The 23,492-nt window shown below is 37.4% G+C and overlaps 1 protein-coding gene across 1 annotated transcript; it reads right to left on the bottom strand.

Moving 5' to 3' along the window:
* Positions 1-5,111: 5,111 nt before the first annotated feature.
* Positions 5,112-6,038, bottom strand: LOC102266716 (olfactory receptor 4C3D-like). The gene has a single exon (XM_005891045.2). The coding sequence runs from the start codon at positions 6,036-6,038 to the stop codon at positions 5,112-5,114; it is 927 nt and encodes a 308-aa protein (XP_005891107.2).
* Positions 6,039-23,492: the final 17,454 nt, after the last annotated feature.

The raw sequence follows: 23,492 nt of genomic DNA, 5'->3' as shown, positions 1-23,492 counted from the left end.
AAAACTTTTTAGTTTTAGTTTTCCTTTTTGTTTTTAAAAAGGAAGAGATTTAATATGGCTATTTAAGCTCAGGCCAAACTGAAATTCCAGCTGTGGTTCAAACACATACACAAATCTCTATCCAATTCTTTTCTCCTGTACCATGTCTTATAAAATGTCTCTCATACCACTCATTACTAACAAAACTATATTTTTAGTTTAGTTGCTCACTTGTTTATTATCCATCTATTCCCCACTGGAATTTAAGTTCCTCATAAAAACAATTCTTGACTCTATTGTTCAGTGTTATATACCCAGCTCCAATAACTGTTTGGCCCACTGTATGCACTGACCTGTATTTTGTGATAAATTAAATAAGTGAAAATCTTCTAAATTTAATTGGCCAGCCATGAATTCATACATTTTTTCCAGTAATTAATATTACCACTATGTGATAACAATGGGAAAATGGCTGTGGAAAGAGGATATGTTTAGCTCATCAAGGTGCTCTCCTCTTGCCCAAAGTATCAATCTCCTCAATGATTAGGTTGTTTTGTTTGTCCTCTATTTTACCCAACGTTCATTTTCTTTAAAATTCAAACCTATCAATTTTGCTTCTTGAACCTGTTACATCCCACTTTTCCTGATGCCCACAAAAGATAATAAATGTGCAGAAAAAGATCATTGGATGACTTTTTACTGGGACACAAGAGGAATCAAGAAAGTGTATGTAACCTGGGAAATGTGGTCAACAGAGTGTTAAGGGAAGAAAATGCCACCCTCCAAAAACAAGAAAATAATGTCTTAGTGACAAGGTGGCCAATGATCAGATCCATGTTTGGTATGTTCAGTTCATGATATCAAGTAGTAGTGTTATTGTGAGGTACAGAGGAAGCTGAGTCTAAAAGACTTGATATTGTTGCTTAACTCTAATGAGTCTAATTTTCTTCTTCATAAAGGAAATATAAACATCTGTAATAAAATTTGTTGGTACAATGATGGATTTAAAGTATGTAAAAAACCTAGTAAAAAGCATTTCTCATAGTTGCCTCAATAAGCTCATCCCCCCACTTAATGCCTAATATTAATGTTTTCACTGAATTAAGGGTCCATATTAAACAAAAATATCCTTACACAACAGATTCAAACACATTTATGTATTTATGTCATTAAGATTTAGGACACATATACTCACTGTCTCATTTTTTTAATTATCATAAATAATCAGGTTCATTCTCAGGAGAGATTATTGGTGATGAGTGCCAAGGAGCATCTAAACAAGTTTTACACTTACTCACAAATCAGCAAAACTCTGTCCACTGAGAATATGAGACTGCCTTGCATTTCCTCTTTTAATTCTTACACCTTCCACATCTCTCTTGACAATTTATCATTTGTGCCTCATTAATCTTCTCACTTCCCCATTGAGCCCTTGCTATAGCCCCTAAAACACATGCATTGACCTTTGTTTCCCTCTTCAAATCTTCTGTTTGGTCTTAGGCTAAAAGCAACATTTACTCAGGGTGCTGTACTTAATCCTAGGTATTCATAGGTAACTCTCCTCTTCTCCCTAATACTCACTAAACAAAATGAACCATGTATCATCTAGTCTAGATTTTGTTGAAATGCTTCATTCTAACCTGCAATTTTTTAATAGATTAGGTGCTGATTATTCCATCTTCCAGGCTGACTTTTTGGGAAAAATGTATCTTTCTCATCAATTTGAGATAACCATGTACAGCATAGCAAAGCAGTTGGAACCTTGCTTGGGCATTACTGTATAGTTAAACTAAGAAAGAAATAGCTTCAGTTGATCACTGAGCTTGATAAGTTGATATTTGTGAGAACAAACAGGCACTGGAGTATTGTAGTCAGAGAAGCTCTGATTGATAAGATTTATGTAATAAGATGGAATAACCTGATAATTTCCCACATGCATAGAGGAGCATTGCAGGTATCCCACACTTTGTGAAACTTCACCTTAGCCACATTGCTTTTATGAAGGCCAACATTAATTAACATTTGTATTCACTACTGAAAGAAATCTAATGGGGTTTTGCTTTTACAAATAAAAAAAATCTATTATGCTACCCATTTGCTGTGCTCAGATATTTTGCTTCATATGAGATAAGGTGGCAGCAAATTTTAAACCATCTTCTTGAAATAAAAAATGAATCATTAAGACTGCAGATAATTTCTTATCTATAGAGCTAAACAAACCATATGACTGTGCTTCATTTCATAGAAAGTCCGAGTTTTAAAGACCTAGGTTCGAAGTTTGCATCTGAAATTTGTGAAAGAAATCTGCACCCCAGTGTAATAGCTCCTGACACACTTTATGAATGAAGCACTTGTGATATGAGTGAATTAAGTTAGTAAACCTCTCTTACCTTCAATTTGCTTCTCTGTAAAATGTAGATAATGATAAAGGAACACCTACTGTAGTACGTAGATGAATCATCTGAGGTGCATGTGCCTGATAGATACTAAAGGGTTTTGAAATGTAAATATATATATATATCAGACTGATATATATATATGAAAAAATATATATTATATGTATATAATAATATAATTATATATAATGTATAATATTATACATTATATATATTATATTATGCCACTTCCTTTATGCCACTTGAATGAAAGTGGCTTTTCCATAGGATCTTGACCTCAGAACTTTTAAAATTTGCTTTGCCTATCATGCAGACAATAAGAGATATAGATTTTTAGATTGATACCTGGGGGTGGACAGGAAAGAAATGCTGCTGATTTATTTTTCTGCACTATGATTTTAACAAAGTTATACAGATTTTAACTATGACTCTAACAAAGTCAGTTAGAGAAACACCTTCAAAGGAGAAACTAATAATTCACAATTTATCTTTGATTTTGTTGTAGCACAAATATTAAGCCAAATTTTCTGAAATTGCTCATAATATATGTTATATTATATATATATTATATTGAATATATCATAATATATTACATAATATATTATAATATTTATATATTATATATATCAGTTCAGTTCAGTTCATTCGCTCAGTCGTGTCCAACTCTTTGCGACCCTATGAATCACAGCACACCAGGCCTTCCTGTCCATCACCAACTCCTGGAGTTCACTCAGACTCACATCCATCGAGTCAGTGATGCCATCCAGCCATCTCATCCTCTGTCGTCTCATTCTCCTCCTGCCCCCAGTCCCTCCCAGCATCAGAGATTTTTCCAATGAGTCAACTCTTCGCATGAGGTGGTCAAAGTACTGGAGTTTCAGCTTCAGCATCATTCCTTCCAAAGAAACCCCAGGGCTGAGCTCCTTCAGAATGGACTGGTTGGATCTCCTTGCAGTCCAAGGGACTCTCAAGAGTCTTCTCCAACAACACAGTTCAAAAGCATCAATTCTTCAGCACTCAGCTTTCTTCACAGTCCAACTCTCACATCCATACATGACCACTGGAAAAACCATAGCCTTGACTAGATGAACCTTTGTTGGCAAAGTAATGTCTCAGCTTTTCAATATGTTATCTAGGTTGGTCATAACTTTTCTTCCAAGGAGTAAGCGTCTTCTAATTTCATGGCTGCAGTCACCATCTGCAGTGATTTTGGAGCCCAAAAAAATAAACTCTGACACTGTTTCCCCATCTATTTCCCATGAAGTGGTGGGACCAGATGCCAAGATCTTCATTTTCTGAATGTTGAGTTTTAAGCCAACTTTTTCACTCTCCTCTTTCACCTTCATCAAGAGGCTTTTGAGTTCCTCTTCACTTTCTGTCATAAGGGTGGTGTCATCTGCATATCTGACATTCTTGATATTTCTCCCAGCAATCTTGATTCCAGCTTGTGCTTCTTCCATCTCAGAGTTTCTCTTGATGTACTCTGTATATAAGTTAAATAAGCAGAGTGACAATATACAGCCTTGACGTACTCCTTTTCCTATTTGGAACCAGTCTGTTGTTCCTATAGCAGACCTGCAATAGCTTTGGATCCCAATTATAGGCCTTTTTGTTTAAATTTGGTAAAAATGTTAACCTTTCTTGTTTCAAATGGCTTATCAAGTCTTGATATGGAAAATGAGTACACTATATTCAAGAAAAATTGTGAGGCATTTAAGCAAATAAGATTAAGTTAAGAGCAATTTCAGAAATTTTGGCTTAATATTTGTGCCACAAAAAATCAAAGATAAATTGTGAATTATTATTTTCTCCTTTGTGGGTATTTCTCTGACTTTGGTAAATTCATAGCTCAGATAAATAATTCAGCAGCAGTTCTTTCACATACCATCAGTCCTGTCCACCCCCAGGTATCAATCTAAACATCTATATCCTTTATTGTCTGCATGATAGGCAAAGCAAATTTTAAAAGTTCTGAGGTCAAGATCCTATGGAAAAGCCACTTTCATTCAAGTGGCATAAAGAAAGAATTTAGTAAAGTTGCAATAAAACTGGATAAAATAATAATCTACAATCACCAAACCAGGAGTTCATAGTTGTTCTTTCCATTGCCAATTATAAATCTCTGGACATAAATATTGAAGTCATGATAAGTACATTAAAATTTATCAAAATGCCTAATAAATGCCTGCTACTGCTAATTCCTAAGTCACTTCAGTCGTGTCCAACTCTGTGCGACCCCATAGACAGCAGCCCACCAGGCTCCCCCGTTCCTGGGATTCTCCAGGCAAGAACACTGGAGTGGATTGCCATTTCCTTCTCCAATGCATGAAAGTGAAAAGTGAAAGTGAAGTCACTCAGTCGTGTCCAACCCTCAGCGATCCCATCGACTGCAGCCTACCAGGCTCCTTCATCCATGGGGTTTTTCAGGCAAGAATACTGGAGTGGGGTGCCATTGCCTTCTCCAAATAAATGCCTAGCCATTTGAAATAATCAACAAATGCTAGTTTATAGGTTCTTTAATTTTTCTGTCAGTGATCTGCAAAATTTTTTTTTCTCTCACAATTTGCAATAGGTATAAGCCTTTTATGGGCTTTCTCAGTGGCTCAGTGGTAAAAAATCTGGGCTACAGTTCCTAGGGTGTCAAAGAGTTGGATATGACTGAAGCAACTTTGATCACACCCACACAATATCTGTTCTATGTATGTAAACCATCACTTTGTTGCTATTATGAACAGCCTACATTACATTCCTCTTGAACAAACTACTCATGGCATTTTTCACTTCTATATTTCTCACTGTGTAAATTATAGGATTCAACATGGGTGTGAGGATTGCAAAGAACACAGTTACCAATTTGTCTGCAGAGTAAGTAGTCACAGGTCGGGTGTAGCTGAATATACAAGGGACAAAGTAGAGTACCACTATTGTAAAGTGAGCACCACATGTAGAGAGGGCTTTGTGCCGTCCTTCAGAGCCATGGGATTTCAGGGAGCTCAGGATGACTATGTAGGAGATGAGGAGCATGGAGAAAATGAGCAAGCACATGGCCCCACTGTTGGCTGCCACTATAATTCCGATCTTGTAGGTGTTGCCGCAGGCAATTTCCAAAAGTGAGAAGAAATCACACATGAAGTGATCAATTACATAGAGACCACAGAAGGTCAAGTTGACCATGAAAAGAATCTGCACAGTGGCATGCATGATACCCCCGATCCAGGCCACCACTACCAGGAGCTGGCAGAGCCCCTGTCGCATGATGGCCGTGTAGTGCAGAGGCTTACAGATGGCCACGTAGCGGTCATACGCCATGACAATGAGGACAATCACCTCTGTTCCTCCAAGAAAGTGTACTAAAAAGAGCTGAGTCAAACAGCCACCCCAGGAGATGGTTGTCCTCTGGTACAACAGGTCAATGGTTATTTTGGGGGTGGTGACAGAAGTGAAGGAGGCATCTATGAAGGCCAAATAAGTTAGAAAGAAGTACATGGGAGCAGAAAGTGTGGGGCTGAAGGAGATTGTAATGACAATGAGCAGGTTGGCCAACACAGTAAACAGGAAAATGAGCAAAAAGACAACAAAGAGTATTTTCTGCAAGTGTGGATTCTGTGTGAGTCCCAAGAGAACAAATTCAGTCACATTGCTGGGAGGCCTGAGGACATCCATTCAGCAAGTAATACCTTCCTGGGGGTCTGAATTACCTACAAAGGAATAAAGTATGATACCTGTTAATCATGAAAGATGTGTGGTCTGCACTTAGAACAAAAACAGCAGTTAGTGTAACTATGGAGCATGCCCTTGGCATTCTTGCCCCACTACTTGTTTCTTACAAGGGTTTCTTACTTCTTCCATGATATCTTTTAATCTCTTCAAACACCTAGTACCTGTGATCTGTAAATCATCTATAGGGCAACTTTCAATTTGTAATTTATTGAAAAACATGGTGCTATGTACATGAGATCTGGATTATCCTTCTGGTTCCAACTGCATTTGACTCTGCTAAGTCTTCTGAATGCCCAATGTTTCCAACTGTCTCTAAGGTTACAATCGTAATTCTCAGATGTATATTGTGAGGGATCCTCACAAAGGTAAGAGTTATTCCTTTTTCTAGGAGAATTTATATTTGAACCCTCAGCACTAATCACAGAGAGAAAAACATGGCCAACAAATATGTATCCAAGCAGGCAGTTGAGGGAAATGTATATAAGTCCTTGGCAATGCACATTGACTGGTATCTATCTGTCAGAACACATAAAGCTATTTAGGCATGTTTCCTCACTGTCCCTACTTTAGTGCGGTGAACACATGATGTCAGCAATACTGAAACCTATTAGGTTATGAGAGAATGCTTGATGAGTTGTCATCCTCTATGGGTAAAATTGTCCTGCTTCCTTAGACCATAATCTTAGCAAGAATTCAAATGCCCTCATCCTCCAGCCTTGTTTATCATTACTTTTTTTAAGAAACATAAATTAATGTTTGAAAGGAAGCTACACTTTAATTTAATACTTTCTGATACTTTCTGGCACACATTATGGGGTAAGTATGAAAACAATTCTCTTTAGGAAACAATATGTTACTGGGTCATATTAAAATCAAGATAACTATAATATTTTAAGCATTAGTTTTTATTCTGAAAAATTCTGTTCCACGTACAGCCAAATTCAATAAATTTACAGTTTCAGTAGATATGAAAGATAAAAAAAAAAAAAAAACACCTTTTGCATAGGTGTTAAGTACAATAGGATCTATTAAGTACAGGAAATCCTTACATTCAAAGTTCTAAGTAAAAAGCTAATATGGAGAAAAAAATGGTTTCTTAGATAAGTTAGATAAATAGATAATATACGTTGATATAAATATATATATACACTAACTCAAACATATCTAAAATCTACTATTTATTGTAAGTACCTATTATAAGTTGACTCATTTATCAAATTTTTTTCTGGACACAAACTTTGTATGTTAATGTACATGTGTTCACCTAAGTTGTAAAATGTATGCCTGTTAAATGCCCTTTAATGCCTGAAATTTTATTACCAAACAGCAGCAACTCATCCATCCATGACAGAAATGACCTTCCCATGCCTTATGTTTCTGATACATGCCTTTTCTTAAATCCCCATAGCATCCATCAATCATCATTCCTGGTTTGAAGGAATCCTGGTTTGAAGGCATTACTAAGAGAATGAGAAGTTTGGAGGACATAAATTTCCTAAGGAAAAGACATGAATAAAATAAAATGTATTCTTCAAAAATAAGTCTTTTCCTTTCAAAAATAAGTTGATAAAGAGCTTTATTTTTTAATAATCCAATATGAAAATTTCATACTTATGTGAAAGCAAAGTGAAGCAGATTATTGTATTCCCTTATTCTGGGGTGGGATCCTCTAGTGTATCAGAAAAAAGTATGGTGTATATAAAATAAGAATTTTACATAATTAATAAAAGTTATTTAGGGATAACTATGAAAAAATAAAAGGGCTTCTCAAGTGGCTAAGTGGTAAAGAATCCGTCTGCCAATGCAGGAGATGCAGGAAGCACAGGTTTGGTCCCTGGGATAGGAATGCCCTGGAGGAGGAAACGACAACGCACCCCAGTATTCTAGCCTGGAGAATTCCATGGACAGAGGATCCTCTCGAGCTACAGTCCATGGGGTCAAAGAGTCAGACACAACTGAACATTCACATACACCCTGATGAAGAAATAAAAACCACTTTTTCCTTTTTCTTTGGCACCATGAAACTCTTTCTAGGGATAAACTGTAAAAGAAAACACATTTAAAGTAGATAAATCATTATTTACATATATGTTCAACATAATTATTATGAAGTGTAGAAAACTGAGAAACTACACGGACTGTTCAAAATTTTAAAATTTGATAGCTACAATACAGTGCATCTCTTTGATTAATGTACAGTTTTTAACAGAAGTGTTCTAAAAAATTGTACAATATTGTAGGAAATTTCCTATGTTGCATTATTAAATGGAGAAAGTTTTGTATCTAAATTGCAATTACATCTTTATTCTCATTTAATTAGAATTAATTTATTGACTACTCTAATTTATATAGCAATAAGACACATATTTTTCTTCCAGTTTGATAATACTGGAATTGAGTCTACCTTTCTTGATGTTTTGCTTCCTAAATAAGCAGTTTAATCTAAGATCGGTGAGGATGATTTGCAAAATCCACTTGAACCTGAGAGTCTCTGATTATTTGATTTCCTGGAAAAACAACAACAACAACAACTCACCTATGAACATAACTGATGTAGGTCCATGGTTTGACATAAGTTCATAGGTCCAGCTGATCCCCAGGCAGTTGTTAGTTCCCCAAGAAAGAAATTTGTAAGACTGAAAAGTACCTACTAGTTCAGCTACAATAAGTATCTTTGTTGATTTATAGATGGTACCTTTGCATGAGACTTTTCTCTTGAACCTTAAAAGTGCTACCACATATCCTTTTTGTAAACAAATTCTCCAAAGTTTCTTAGCTGTAGCTAATTAAAACCCAGGGGTATTTCATCGTCCTTAGCAAATCTTGCCTACAAGTCAGTTATTTAATGTAATTTAACTTCAGGGGATAATTGTTACATCACTCATCTTTAAGTTTGATCTCCTCCTTAGATCTACATGAAGACAGAATACTATGAGAAGAGAACAAAATAAGTTAACCATTTATGAATTTTGAGTTTTAAGCCAGCTTTTTCAATCTCCTTTTTCACCCTCAACAAGAGGCTCTTTAGTTCCTCTTCACTTTCTGCCATTAGAGTGGTATCATCTGCATATCTGAGGTCGTTGATATGTCTCACAATCTTGATTACAGTTCCTGATTCACTCAGCCCAGCATTTCACGTGATGTACTTTGTATAGAAGTTAAGTAAGCAAAAAAATAATATACAGCCTTGAGATATTCCTTTCCCAATTTTGAACTAGTCCATTGTTCCATGTCTGGTTCTAACTGTTGCTTCTTGGAACTAGTTTAGGTTTCTCAGGAGACAGGTAAGGTGGTCTGGTATCCCCATCAATTTAAGAATTTTCCAGTTTGTTGTGATACACACAGTCAAAAGCTCTCACATAGTCAGTGAAGCAGAAATAGATGTTTTTCTGGAATTCCCTTGCTTTTCCTATGATCCAGTGTATGTTGGCAATTTGATTTCTGGTTCCTCTGACTTTTATAAATCCAAATTGTATATCTGAAGGCTTTTAGAAGATTATTTCTGGTAGTAATTCTTCCCAACCCACTGTGTTTTCTTCAAAGATGAGTGGAGATGGAATTATCTGCAGTAGCACTTTTTCTGAAAGGAAATTATTATCTCTGTGGTGGTGGTGGTTTAGTCACTAAGTTATGTCCGACTCTTGTGACCCCCATGGGCTGTAGCCCACCAGTCTTTTCTGTCCATGGAATTCTCCAGGCAAGAATACTGGAGTGGGTTGCCATTTCCTTCTCCAGGGGATCTTCTCGACACAGGAATTGAACCTGGGTCTCCTGCACTGCAGGCAGATTCTTTCCTGATTGAGCTACAGAATTTAATGCTTCCTTGGAATGCTTCCAGAAGGAGGAGTTTGATCCTTGAACCACATTTCTTGATTCTACCACCCCATCCTTGAGCAGATCATCAGTATCACCCTCAGAACCAACACCAACTCTGTGGACACAGCTGCTCACAAATAAATGTGTGTGGTTACATGTGTGTTTGTGTTATATGCATATGTCTCTGTGTGTGTGTAATCCAACTTAGTTGTTTCATTAAATAATTAGGATCAATAACTCATCAAAACAGAAAGAAAAACACCGCATAAAGTCTTTCTCAAAGGTGATTACTAGAAAAATAAAATAAAAGGAAATTAGTACAAGAGGAAAGAAAAAGGTACATAAAGTGAACACAGAAAATTATATGAAAGAAGGGAAACAGAAAATCTCTCTAAAACTATTCTATACATACTGGATACACCTGTTTCTCCTTTTTCTAACACATCACTGAAACATAAACACAATGTTTTATTTGCTCAACTCATGATCAGGGTAGAGACTAAAAGGTAGACACTTTTTTTTTTTTTTTTTGTAATTTGCCAGAAAAGTATAAATCAATCTAAAATTTGTTGATAACTCAAAACTCTTCATCCTGAGGCTCCAACTGGTTTATATAGACAAAGCAAATGAACTACTGACACATTTTAAATATAATTGTCCCTGTTTTACCAAGTCCAAGCTCAATGCACTCCAGTATTCTTGCCTAGAGAATCCAATGGACAGAGGAACCTGGCAGGTTACTGTCTATGGGGTCGCAAGAGTCAGACACGACTTAGCGACTAAATCACCACCACCTATTAAATGACGGCTCAGTCAATAAAGAATTTGTCTGCAATGCAGTAAACCTGGGTCCAATCCCTGGTTCAGGAAGATCCCCTGAAGAAGTTCATGGCTATCCACTTCAGTATTTTTGCCTGGAGTATCCCCTGGAGGACCCTGGAGAGCTATAATCCATGGGGTCGGAAAGAGTCGGACACGACTGAGCAACTAACATTTAGCTGGTTGTCTTCTTGGCAATATTTTCTATTGAGATGAAATTTGAATTCCTCTGCATGGTTTGTGTCCTATATAAATGCTAGACATTTAAAACAAGCATTTTAATTATTTAAAATCCTTCAAAACTCTGGTCCTATAAAAATAACTCCCCACTAAGTGATTGGATGATTTGCTTACATTTTGGCCCTGATTTACTTGACTAATGCTTTGATTTTCTAACTCAAAACTCTGGTTTATCATGATTCCTAACTATTTTGTTCAGAGTATTTCTTGTCAGTACACACTGGATGGAACCATATGTTAGGTTACCCTGACATGATCCTAGAAATTTTAGTTGCACAATTTTTGCCTTCTACATATAGGAACCATCAGGTAACTGGGTTTTAAAGGTCACAGAGATGATATGAGACTACGTTTTTAAGGTGATTTTAGCAACTTAATGAGAATAATAATTTGAATGACTATTATGAAATCATTGAAGCAGCAGAATCATTTATATACTGATTTTTCAGGGAAAAGCCAATTCTAACTTCCTGTTTAGTTGCCTTTGTTATTATAATCACATATAGTGCTCAGATTCAGAGAATTCTGCCCTTCTGCCTGACTGTTAAACTAAAATGCCTTTGTTCAGAACCCTGTGTGCCTGTAGATGGTAGGAAGAAATAATATATCTTCTGCCTGAGGCTTGTCATTCCAGGAGATATTTGCAAGATTAATGACCTTTTTTACTTTATTTCTTCATCTCCTCCCATCTCTGATCTATAAAAGAACCTGGCATCCAGGCCCTAATATAATGTTTTTGTTTTTGAGACATTAGATTGCCATCTTCTAGGTCAGTAAGGTCATTGAGCTGTCAATGAACTAAGACCCCGGGGTGGGTTGCCATTTCCATTTCCAGTAGATCTTCCTGACCCAGGAATAGAACCCAGGTCTCTTGCATTGCAGGCAGATTCTTTTTGAACTGAGATACAAGGGAAGTCCCTAATCTAAATAAAATGCATTGCCAAAAATACAGCCAACTAAAATGTTTACAAAACCATGGAACTGTTGTCTGTGACTTAGCTATATTTGAATTTAATTTGTGAAAAGTTTCTAGTCTATGCCTTAGAAAACACATCATACAGAGATGTTCTAATTTGAGTAATAGATCCTGGGCAGAGTGCAGAATGCCATTTCCAATGTGCAGACTTGCATCATCTCAACTGCACTCCTTTGAGGCTGTTTCTCCTCTGACTGAGACACTAATCACTATTCAGTGAACCCCCATCAAACTCTGCAATGATCCACTTTCCCAGGGGCAGAACTTCACTGGAATCTGGTCAGGCTATGCTCCACAAATAGAAACTCAGATCTTGGTATTAACCATTCAGTTATTTGCTTAACAAGTAAGTTCTCTTCCTGAATAGTAGAATGGCCTTACAATGACTCATTTGCCTGATAATGCAGATGAATAAAAATCAATAGGGATTGTTCTTAGTCACCTAGCTAGGGAAGAATTCTTCTGTCACTTCATCCAATGCTCTCTATTCTTTCAAGACTATTATTAACATTGTGTCACATCTGAATGCAGGATAGTTGTCATTATAAGGGATTTGAAAATGTTCCTTAGCTAGAAAATAACAACCAAATTGCTTCCCTAATGAGTAATAATTAGTATTATCAAATTACATTCTTTCAGTTTAGAAATACTTAAGGCTACAGCCTTTATTATTTTTCTATCTTCAGTTCTAGAACATATAAATTTACAATACACTTCACAGATTACAACTGGCTCATCAACAGTTTAGCACATACTTGGAAATTCTCCTGAGAAGGAGTCTCTCAATTTTATTAAATGTGAACGTCACAGTTGATGGATCTATCTAGATGTAAACCAAGGCAGTATTCCTCAATCTTTTTTTCACTATTGGCTTCTAAAGGTGTTTTTAGACATTATTTTCCCTTATTTTTCTGCCCTATGAAGATAGTAAACCTACAAACATATTACCTACTTATGTAGGTTATGTATATCCATGTGCTGTATGTAAAAACAGTAAGAAATTTAAAAATTAAGAAATAAGTTTTTACTAAAAATTAATGACATAAATAATATTTGGATCTATTGTGTAAGGATATTTTGGTTTAATCCCTAGAAATTATTGTTATCTAATTGGGAGGGTTATTGACCCCATTTCAAATGAACATTTTTAAATAATCTACTTATTTAAAAAATGTTCAGTTCAGTTCAGTTCAGTCGCTTAGTCATGTCAGACTCTTTGCGACCCCATGAACTGCAGCACGCCAGGCCTCCCTGTCCATCACCTACTCCTGGAGATCACTCAAACTCATGTCCATCGAGTCAGTTATGCCATCCAGCCATCTCATCCTCTGCCATCCCCTTATCCTCCTGCCCCCAATCCCTCCCAGCATCAGAGTCTTTTCCAATGAGTCAACTCTTTGGATGAGGTGGCCAAAGTATTGGAGTTTCAGCTTCAGCATCAGTCCCTCCAAAGCACACCCAGGACTGATCTCCTTCAGGTTGGACTGGTTGGATCTCCTTGCAGTCCAAGGGACTCTCAAGAGTCTTCTCCAACACTACAGTTCAAAAGCATCAATTTGGAGGCAGTCCTAATATGGTGGAGGAATAGGATGTGGAAACCACTTTTTTCCCCACAAATTCACCAAAAGAACATTTAAACATTGAATAAATTCCACAAAACAACTTCTGAATGCTGGAAGAGGACATCAGGCACCCAGAAAAGCAGCCCGTTGTCTTTGAAAGGAGGTAGGAAAAAATATAAAAGGCAAAAAGAGAGACAAAAGAGGCAGGGACAGAGCTCCGTTCCGGGAAGGGAGTCAAAAAGAGAGAAGTTTCCAAACACCAGGAAACACTCTCACTGCCAAGTCTATGGTGAGGCTTGGAACCACAGAGGGCAACGTAACTGGGATGAAAAATAAATAAATAATTAAAACCCACAGATTACGAGCCCAACGGTAACTCCCCCAGTCTCCACTGCACTGCACTGCAGCGCAGACACCTGCACCTGCCACTAGCAAGTGGGGGCTGGGCAGGGAGGCATAGGCTGCATTGCTTAAAGTAAGGACCAGGCCTGAATGCCCCAAGGGCAATCTGAGGGACCTAACTTGGGCTAGCAAACCAGACTGTGGGATAGCTACCATGAAAAGCCCTAACCTAAGACACCACCAGACCCACTCACAGAACAAAGGACTGAACAGAGATAGCTGGCTGCAGACCATCCCCCTCCGGTGACAGGCAGCCAGAGCCGGAAGGGGGCAATTGCAGCCCCAGAGAGGCATTATCTACCAAACTGCAAGCAGGCCTCTTTGCTAACTAAGACTTCTTGGGATTCTGGACCGTCAATATCCGTCTGAGAAGGTGTGCCCATTGTACACCCAGAAAACCAAGCAGCAGGGACAGGGGAGGCAATAAGTCACAGTGGCCACTCTCGCCAAACACCTCATCACCTGAGCTGCTCAGACCTGGGAAGGGCACAAAATGCAGGCCCAACTGAGTCTGTGCCTCTGAGGACTACCCATGTGCCTGAACCTGAGCGGCTTAGACCTGGGAGGTACATGCACCCCAGGACCAGCCTCGGACAGTTCTGGCAGAGCAACCTAGAGCCTGAGCAGTGTGGGCAGGGAGGGCACATGCGCCATGAGCAGGGGCAGACCTAGTATGGCTGAAACACTGCAGCACATGTCAGTGTTATTTGTTTGCAGCGTCCCTCCCTTCCCACAGCGCGATTGAACAAGTGAGCCTAAAAAAGTGTCCACCACCACCCTGCTTGTGTCAGGGTGGAAATCAGACACTGAAGAGACCAGCAAACAGAAGAAGCTAAAACAGAGGGAATCACCTTGGAAGTGACAGGTGAAATAGATTAAAACCCAGTAGTTAGTACTGACTACATAGGAAAGGATCTATAGATCTTGAGAAATATAAGCTGGACCAAGGAACTATCCAAAAATGGACTGACCCCACACTGCCTACAACAACACCAGAGAAAGGCATAGATATATTTTCACGATTTTTACTATCATTCTTTATATATATATATATATATATATATATATATATATATAATATATATATTTAAATTTTTAAGTCCTCTGTTACTCCTTTAATTTTCATTTTTATAACCTACTAGTACTTTGCAAAAAAAATAAAAGACCCTATTTTTTAAAGCAAACTATATATATATATATATATATATATATATATATATATATATATAAAATAAGTTTTGTGACTTTTTTTATTTTCTTTTCTTTAATATTGTATTTTTGAAAATCCAACCTCTACTCTATACTTTTAATCTTTGCTTTTTGGTTTTTGTTTTCAATTTTGTACCTTTAAGAACCCAATTTTCAGTACCCATTTTTATTTAGGACTGAGATTGCTGGCTTGACTGATCTTTCCCACTTTGGACTCTCCTTTTTCTCCACCAGGTCACATCTATCTCCTCCCTCCCCCTTCTTTTCTCTACTCAACTCTGTGAATCTCTTTGTGTGTTCCAATGGTGAAGAACACTTAGGGAACTTATTACTGGCTGGATCTGTCTCTCTCCGTTTGATTCCCCCCTTTATCCTCCTGGCCACCTCTGTCTCCTTCCTCCTTCTTCTCTTATCGATATAACTCTGTGAACATCTCTGAGCTGTCCAGACTGTAGAGCACACATAAGGAAGTAATTACTGGCTAGCTTGCTCTCTCCTCTTTTGATTCCACCTCATGTTATTCAGGTCACCTCTAACTCCCTCCTCTCTCCTCTCTTCTTCATGTAACTCTGAACCTCTCTGGGTGTCGCTCATTGTGGAGAAACTTTTCATCTTTAACCTAAATGTTTTATCAAGGGTACTGTATAGATGGAGAAGTCTTGAGGCTACTGTAAAAATAAGACCAAAAACAAGAAGGAGGAGGCTTAAGTCCAAATCCTGAGAACACCAGAGAACTCCTGACTCCAGGGAACATTAATCAACAGGAGCTCATCAAACTAGCTCATCAAGCCTCCATATCTACACTGAAAACAAACACCACCCAAGGGCCAAAAAGATCCAGAGAAAGACATATCATGCAAATTATCCAGCAATACAGGAACACAACCCTGAGCTTCAATATACAGTCTGCCCAAAGTCACTCCAAACCCATTGACATCTCATAACTCATTACTGGAAACTTCATCACACTCCAGAGAGAAGAAATCCAGCTCCATCCACCAGAACACCGACACAAGCTTCCGTAACCAGGAAACCTTGACAAGCCACCCGTACAACCCCACCCACAGTGAGGAAACTCCACAATAAAGAGAACTCCATAAACTGCAAGAATACAGACAGCCCACCCCAAACACAGCAATATAAACAAGATGAAGAGATGGAGGAATGAATACCCAGCAGGTAAAGGAAGAGGATAAATGGCCACCAAAGCAAACAAAAGAGGAAGAGATAGGGAATTTACATGATAAAGAATTCTGAATAATGATAGTGAAAATGATCCAAAATCTTGAAATTAAAATGAAATCATAGCTAAGTAGCCTGGAGACAAGGAAGGAGAAAATGCAACAAAGATTTAACAAGGAGCTAGAAGAAATAAAAAAGAGTCAATATATAATGAATAATTCAATAAATGAGTTCAAAAACACTCTGGAGGGAATAAATAGTAGAATAACGGAGGCAGAAGATAGGATTAGGGAAGTAGGAAATAGAATGGTAGAAATAAATGAATCAGAGAGGATAAAAGAAAAACAAATTAAAAGAAATGAGGACAATCTCAGAGACCCCCAGGACAATGTTAAACACCCCAACATTCAAATCATAGGAGTCCCAGAAGAAGAAAAAAGAAAGACCATGAGAAAACACTTGAGGAGATAATCGTTGAAAACTTCCCTAAAATGGGAAAGGAAATAATCACTCAAGTCCAAGAAACCCAGAGAGTCCCAAACAGGATAAACCCAAGGTGAAACACCCCAAGACATGTATTAATCAAATTAACAAAGATCAAACACCAAGAACAAATATTAAAAGCAGCAAGCGAAAAACAACAAATAGCACACAAGGGGATTCCCATAAGTATAACAGCTGATCTTTCAATAGAAATTCTTTAGGCCAGGAGGGAATGGCAGGACATACTTAAAGTGATGAAAGAAAATAACCTACAGCCAAGATTACTGTACCCAGCAAGGATCTCATTCAAATATGAAGGAGAAATCAAAAGCTTTACAGACAAGCAAAAGCTGAGAGAATTCAGCACCACCAAACCAGCTCTCCAACAAATGCTAAAGGATATTCTCTAGACAGAAAATACAAAAAGGGTATATAAACTCAAACCCAAAACAATAAGGTAAATGGCAACAGGATCATACTTATCAATAATTTCCTTAAACGTAAATGGGTTGAATGCCCCAACCGTAAAGACAAAGACTGGCTGAATGGATACAGAAACAAGACCCCTACATATGTTGTCTACAAGAGACCCACCTCAAAACAGGAGACACATACAGACTGAAAGTGAAGGGCTGGAAAAAGATATTCCACGCAAATAGAGACCAAAAGAAAGCAGGAGTAGCAATACTCATATCAGATAAAATAGACTTTAAAACACAGGCTGTGAAATGGAGACAAAGAAGGATGCTACATAATGATCAAAGGATCAATTCAAGAAGAAGATATAAAAATTATAAATATATATGCACCCAACATAGGAGCACCACAATATTTAAGACAAATGCTAACAAGTATGAAAGGGGAAATTAACAATAATATAATAATAGTGGGATACTTTAATACCAAACTCATACCTATGGATAGATCAACTAAACAGAAAATCAACAAGGAAACACAAACTTTAAATGAACAATAGACCAGTTAGACTTAATTGATATTTATAGGACATTTCACCCCAAAACAATGAATTTCACCTTTTTCTCAAGCGCACATTAAACCTTCTCCAGGATAGATCACATCCTGGGCCATATACCTAGCCTTGGTAAATTCAAAAAAATTGAAATACTTCCAAGCATATTTTCTGACTACAATGCAGTAAGATTAGATCTTAATAACAGGAGAAAAACTATTAAAAAATCCAACATATGGAGGCTGAACAACACGCTGCTGAATAACCAACAAATCACAGATTAAATCAAAAAAGAAATCAAAATATACATAGAAATGAATGAAAATGAAAACACAACAACCCCAAACCTGTGGGACACTGTAAAAGCAGTGCTAAGGTGAAGGTTCATAGCAATACAGGCATACCTCAAGAAACAAGAAAAAAGTCAAATAAATAACCTAACTCTACACCTAAAGCAACTAGAAAAGGAAGAAATGAAGAACCCCAGGGTTAGTAGAAGGACAGAAATCTTAAAAATTAGGGCAGAAAGAAATGAAAAAGAAACAAAAGAGACCATAGCAAAAATCAACAAAGCCAAAAGCTGGTTCTTTGAAAGGATAAATAAAATTGACAAACCATTAGCCAGACTCATCAAGAAGCAAAGGGAGAAATATCAAATAAATAAAATTAGAAATGAAATGGAGAGATCACAACAGACAACACAGAAATACAAAGGATCATAAGAGACTACTATCAGCAATTACATGCCAATAAAATGGACAACTTGGAAGAAATGCATAAATTCTTAGAAAAGTACGACTTTCCAAAACTGAACTAGGAAGAAATAGAAAATCTTAACAGACCAATCACAAGTGCAGAAATTGAAACTGTAATCAGAAATCTTCCAGCAAACAAAAGCCCAGGTCCAGATGGCTTCACAGCTGTATTCTACAAAAATTTTAGAGAAGAGCTAACACCTATACTACTCAAACTCTTCCAGAAAATTGCAAAGGAAGTTAAACTTCCAAGCTCATTCTATGAGGTCACCATTACCCTAATACCAAAAACTGACAAAGATACCACAAAAGAAGAAAACTACAAGCCAATATCACTGATGAACATAGATGCAAAAATCCTTAACAAAATTCTAGCAATCAGAATCCAACAACACATTTAAAAGATCATACACCATGACCAAGTGGGCTTTATCCCAGGGATGCAAGGATTCTTCAATATCCGCAAATCAATCAATGTAATACACCACATTAACAAATTGAAAAATAAAAGCCATATGATTATCTCAATAGATGCAGAGAAAGCCTTTGACAAAATTCAACATCCATTTATGATAAAAACTCTCCAGAAAGCAGGAATAGAAGGGACATACCTCAACTTAAAAAAAGCTATATAGGACAAACCCAAGCAAATATTATCCTCAGTGGTTAAAAACTGAAAGCATTTCCCCTAAAGTCAGGAACAAGACAAGGGTGGACACTTTCACCACTACAATTCAACATAGTTTTGGAAGTTAGGTCCACAGCAATCAGAGCAGAAAAAGAAAAGGAATCCAAATTGGAAAAGAAGAAGTAAAATTTTCATTGTTTGCAGATGACATGATCCTCTAAATAGAAAACCCTAAAGACTCCAACAGAAAATTACTAGAGCTAATCAGTGAATATAGCAAAGTTTCAGGATATAAAATCAACAGAAATCCCTTGCATTCCTATACAGTAATAATGAGAAAATAGAAAAAGAAATTAAGGAAACAATTCCATTCACCATTACAAAGAAAAGAATAAAATACTTAGGAATATATCTACTTAAAGAAATTAAAGACCTATATATAGAAAACTTTAAAACACTGGTGAAAGAAATCAAAAAAGGACACTAATAGATGGAGAAATATTCCATGTTCATAGATCGGGAGAATAAATATAGTGAAAATGAGTATACTACCTAAAGCAACCTATAGATTCAATGCAATCCCTATCAAGCTGCTGCTGCTAAGTCACTCCAGTCATGTCCGACTTTGTGTGACCCCATAGATGGCAGCCCACCAGGCTCCCCCGGCCCTGGGATCCTCCAGGCAAGAATACTGGAGTGGGTTGCCATTTCCTTCTCCAATGCATGAAAGTGAAAAGTGAAAGTGAAGTCACTCAGTCGTGTCCAACTCTTAGCGACCTCATGGACTGTAATCTACCAGGCTCCTCTGTCCATGGGATTCCTATGGAAACACAAGAACCTCGAATAGCCAAAGCAAGCTTGAGAAAGAACAATGGAACTGGAGGAATCAACTTGCCTGACTTCAGGCTCTACTACAAAGCCACAGTCATTAAGAGAGTATGGTACTGGCACAAAGACAGAAATACAGGTCAATGGAACAAAATAGAAAGCCCAGAGATAAATCCGCACACCTGTGGACACGTTATCTTTGACAAAGGAGGCAAGAATATACAATGGAGAAAAGGACAATCTCTTTAACAAGTGTTGCTGGGGAAACTGGCCAACCACTTGTAAAAGAATGAATTGAGAACACTTTCTAACACCATACACAAAAATAAATTCAAAATGGGTTAAAGATCTAAACCTAAATCAGAAACTATAAAACTCCTAGAGGAGAACATAAGCAAAACACTCTCCGACATATCACAGCAGGATCCTCTATGACCCACCTCCCAAAATATTGGAAATAAAAGCAAAAATAAATAAATGGTACCTAATTAAAATTAAAAGCTTCTGCACAACAAAAGAAACCATAAGCAAGGTGAAAAGACAGCCTTCAGAATGGGAGAAAATAATAGCAAATGAAGCAATGGACAAAGAACTAATCTCACAAATATACAAGCAACTGCTGCAGCTCAATTTCAGAAAAATAAATGACCCAAACAAAAATGGGGCAAAGAACTAAACAAACATTTCTCCAAAGAAGACATACAGATGGCTAGCAAACACATAGAAAGATGCTCAACATCTCTCATTATCAGAGAAATGCAAATCAAAACAATGAGGTACAATTTCATGCCAGTCAGAATGGCTGCTATCCAAAAGTCTAAAGCAGTAAATGCTGGAGAGGGTGTGGAGGAAAGGGAACCCTCTTACACTGTTGGTAGGAATGCAAACTAGTACAGCCACTATGGAGAAAAATGTGGAGATTCCTTAAAAAACTGGAAATAGAACTGCCTTCAGTTCAGTCGCTCTGTCGTGTCTGACTCTTCATGACCCCATGAATTGCAGCACAGCAGGCTTTTCTGTCAATCACCAACTGCCAGAGTTCACTCAGACTCATGCCCATCGACTCAGTGATGCCATCCAGCCATCTCATCCTCTGTCGTCCCCTTCTCCTCCTGCCCCCAATCCCTCCCAACATCAGACTCTTTTCCAATGAGTCAACTCTTCTCATCAGATGGCCAAAGTACTGGAATCTCAGCTTCAGCATCATTCCTTCCAAAGAAATCCCAGGGCTGATCTCCTTCAGAATGGACTGGTTGGATCTCCTTGCAGTCCAAGGGACTCTCAAGAGTCTTCTCCAACACCACAGTTCAAAAGCATCAATTCTTCGATGCTCAGCCTTCTTCACATTCCAACTCTCACATCCATACGTGACCACAGGAAAAAACATAGCCTTGACTAGACGGACCTTTGTTGGCAAAGTAATGTCTTTGCTTTTCAATATGCTATCGAGTTTGGTCATAACTTTCCTTCCAAGGAAAGGAAGGAAACTTGGAAGGAAACTTTCCTTCCAAGCGTCTTTTAATTTCATGGCTGCAATCACCATCTGCAGGGATTTTGGAGCCCCCAAAAATAAAGTTTGACACTGTTTCCACTGTTTCTCCATCTGTTTCCCATGAAGTGATGGGACCAGATGCCATGGTCTTAGTTTTCTGAATGTTGAGCTTGAAGTTAACTTTTTCACTCTTTTCTTTCACTTTTATCAAGAGGCTTTTTAGTTTCTCTTCACTTTCTGCCATTAGGGTAGTGTCATCTGTATATCTGAGGTCACTGATATTTTTCTTGGCAATCTTGATACCAGTGTGTGTTTTTTCAGGGCATAATGTAGTTATATAGACTCAGGCCAAACTGAAATTCTAGCTGTGCTTCAAACAACTGCACAAATCTATATCCAATTATTCTCTCCTGTATTAAACTCTTATATAATGTTTTTCATCTTACTCATTAACAAAATTACACTTTTAATTTTGTTTTTTTGCTAGCTTATTATCTATCTATTCACTACTGGGATTTCAGTTCTGAACAAATATAGTACATATTTGCATTACTCAACTCTCTATAGCTCAGCTGGTAAAGAATCCGTCTGCAATTCAAGAGACACCAGTTCGATTCCTGGGTTGGGAAGAGCCCTGGAGAAGGGATAAGCTACCCACTCCAGTATTCTTGAACTTCCCTGGTGTCTCGGATGGTAAAGAATCCACTTGCAATGCTGGAGACCTGGGTTTGATACCTGGGTTGGGAAGACCCCCTGGTAATCCACTTCAGTATTCTTGCCTGGAGAATCCCCATGATCAGAGGAGCTTGGAGGGCTACAGTCCATTGGGTAACAAAGAGTCGAACACAATAGAGCGACTATGCATACAATATTCGATAGCCACACCTCATAAATCTTTGGCGCACTGTTTGGATTGAACTTATTTTTGATATATAAGTCAAAATTCCCTAAATTGAAGTGACGATGGGTACTTTTTTCCCCAGTAATAAATATTAACACTGTCATAACAATGGGAAAAGCTGTATGGAAAGAGCACCTACTTAGTTCTTCAAGGCACTACCTCACACTCGAAATACCTGTCTCCTCAGTGACTGAGTGCTGTTTTACTGTAAACGTCTTTTTTGCCTGAGTGTCACTTCCTTTGAAATTCAACCATTTAAATTTTGTTTTTGAACAAATTCCATAGCATGAGAATATGCTATGATGTTCATGAGGGATAAAATATTTGCAGAAAAAAATAAAGAGGGTCAGATGCCTTTCCCTCAACATAAGAATAATCAAGAGTGAAAGTTACCTAAAATGGGGGTGAACAGAGGGCTAAAGGGGATAAAAGCCCCACCAGAAAAATATGGGAATACAATTGTTGCTTAGCTCTATTTAGTCCCATCTTTTCTTTCAGAAAAATGGAGTATAGACTTTTCTAATAATACTTGCAGGTAAATGAATAAGTTATATAAAGAATCTATCAAAATATATGCTTCATAGTTCCCTAGAAAAAGAGTGAACTCATTCCCTTCAATTAATGCCTAATATTTTCAGTGAATTAAAAATCCAGATTAAATCAAAATATCCTTACACAATAAAGCCAAATATTATTTGTGCATTTGTCATTAATTTAAAAAAACTTATTTACTTCTCCATTTTTTAATTATCAGAAATAATCAAGTGATGGTTGATCTTCAGGACAGATTCTTGATAAGGAGTGCAAAGTAGTATCTAAACATGCTTTAAACATACTCACAAATCAACACAATTCTATCCACTGAAAAAACCAGACTTCCTTGCATTGTCTCCTTCAGTTCTACACACTCCATGTTTTCTGTTGACAATTTATAATGCATGCTTCATTAATCTTCTCACTCCTCCACTGAGTCCCTAGTGCGGCCCTTAAGATTGGCTTTAGTTTCCCTCTTTAAATCCTCTGTTTAGTATTAGAATAGAAATAACATCTACTCAATAGTCTTCCCATCCTTAGCCCTAGGTTACCCTTATCTCCTCTCTACATTTACAAAACAAAATGAACCATATTTTCATA

The sequence above is a fragment of the Bos mutus genome, chromosome 19 (assembly GCF_027580195.1).
Source record: "Bos mutus isolate GX-2022 chromosome 19, NWIPB_WYAK_1.1, whole genome shotgun sequence".
Taxonomy (NCBI): domain Eukaryota; kingdom Metazoa; phylum Chordata; class Mammalia; order Artiodactyla; family Bovidae; genus Bos; species Bos mutus.
The sequence above is the reverse complement of the archived record's forward strand: the minus strand, read 5'-3'. Positions and strand labels throughout refer to the sequence as shown.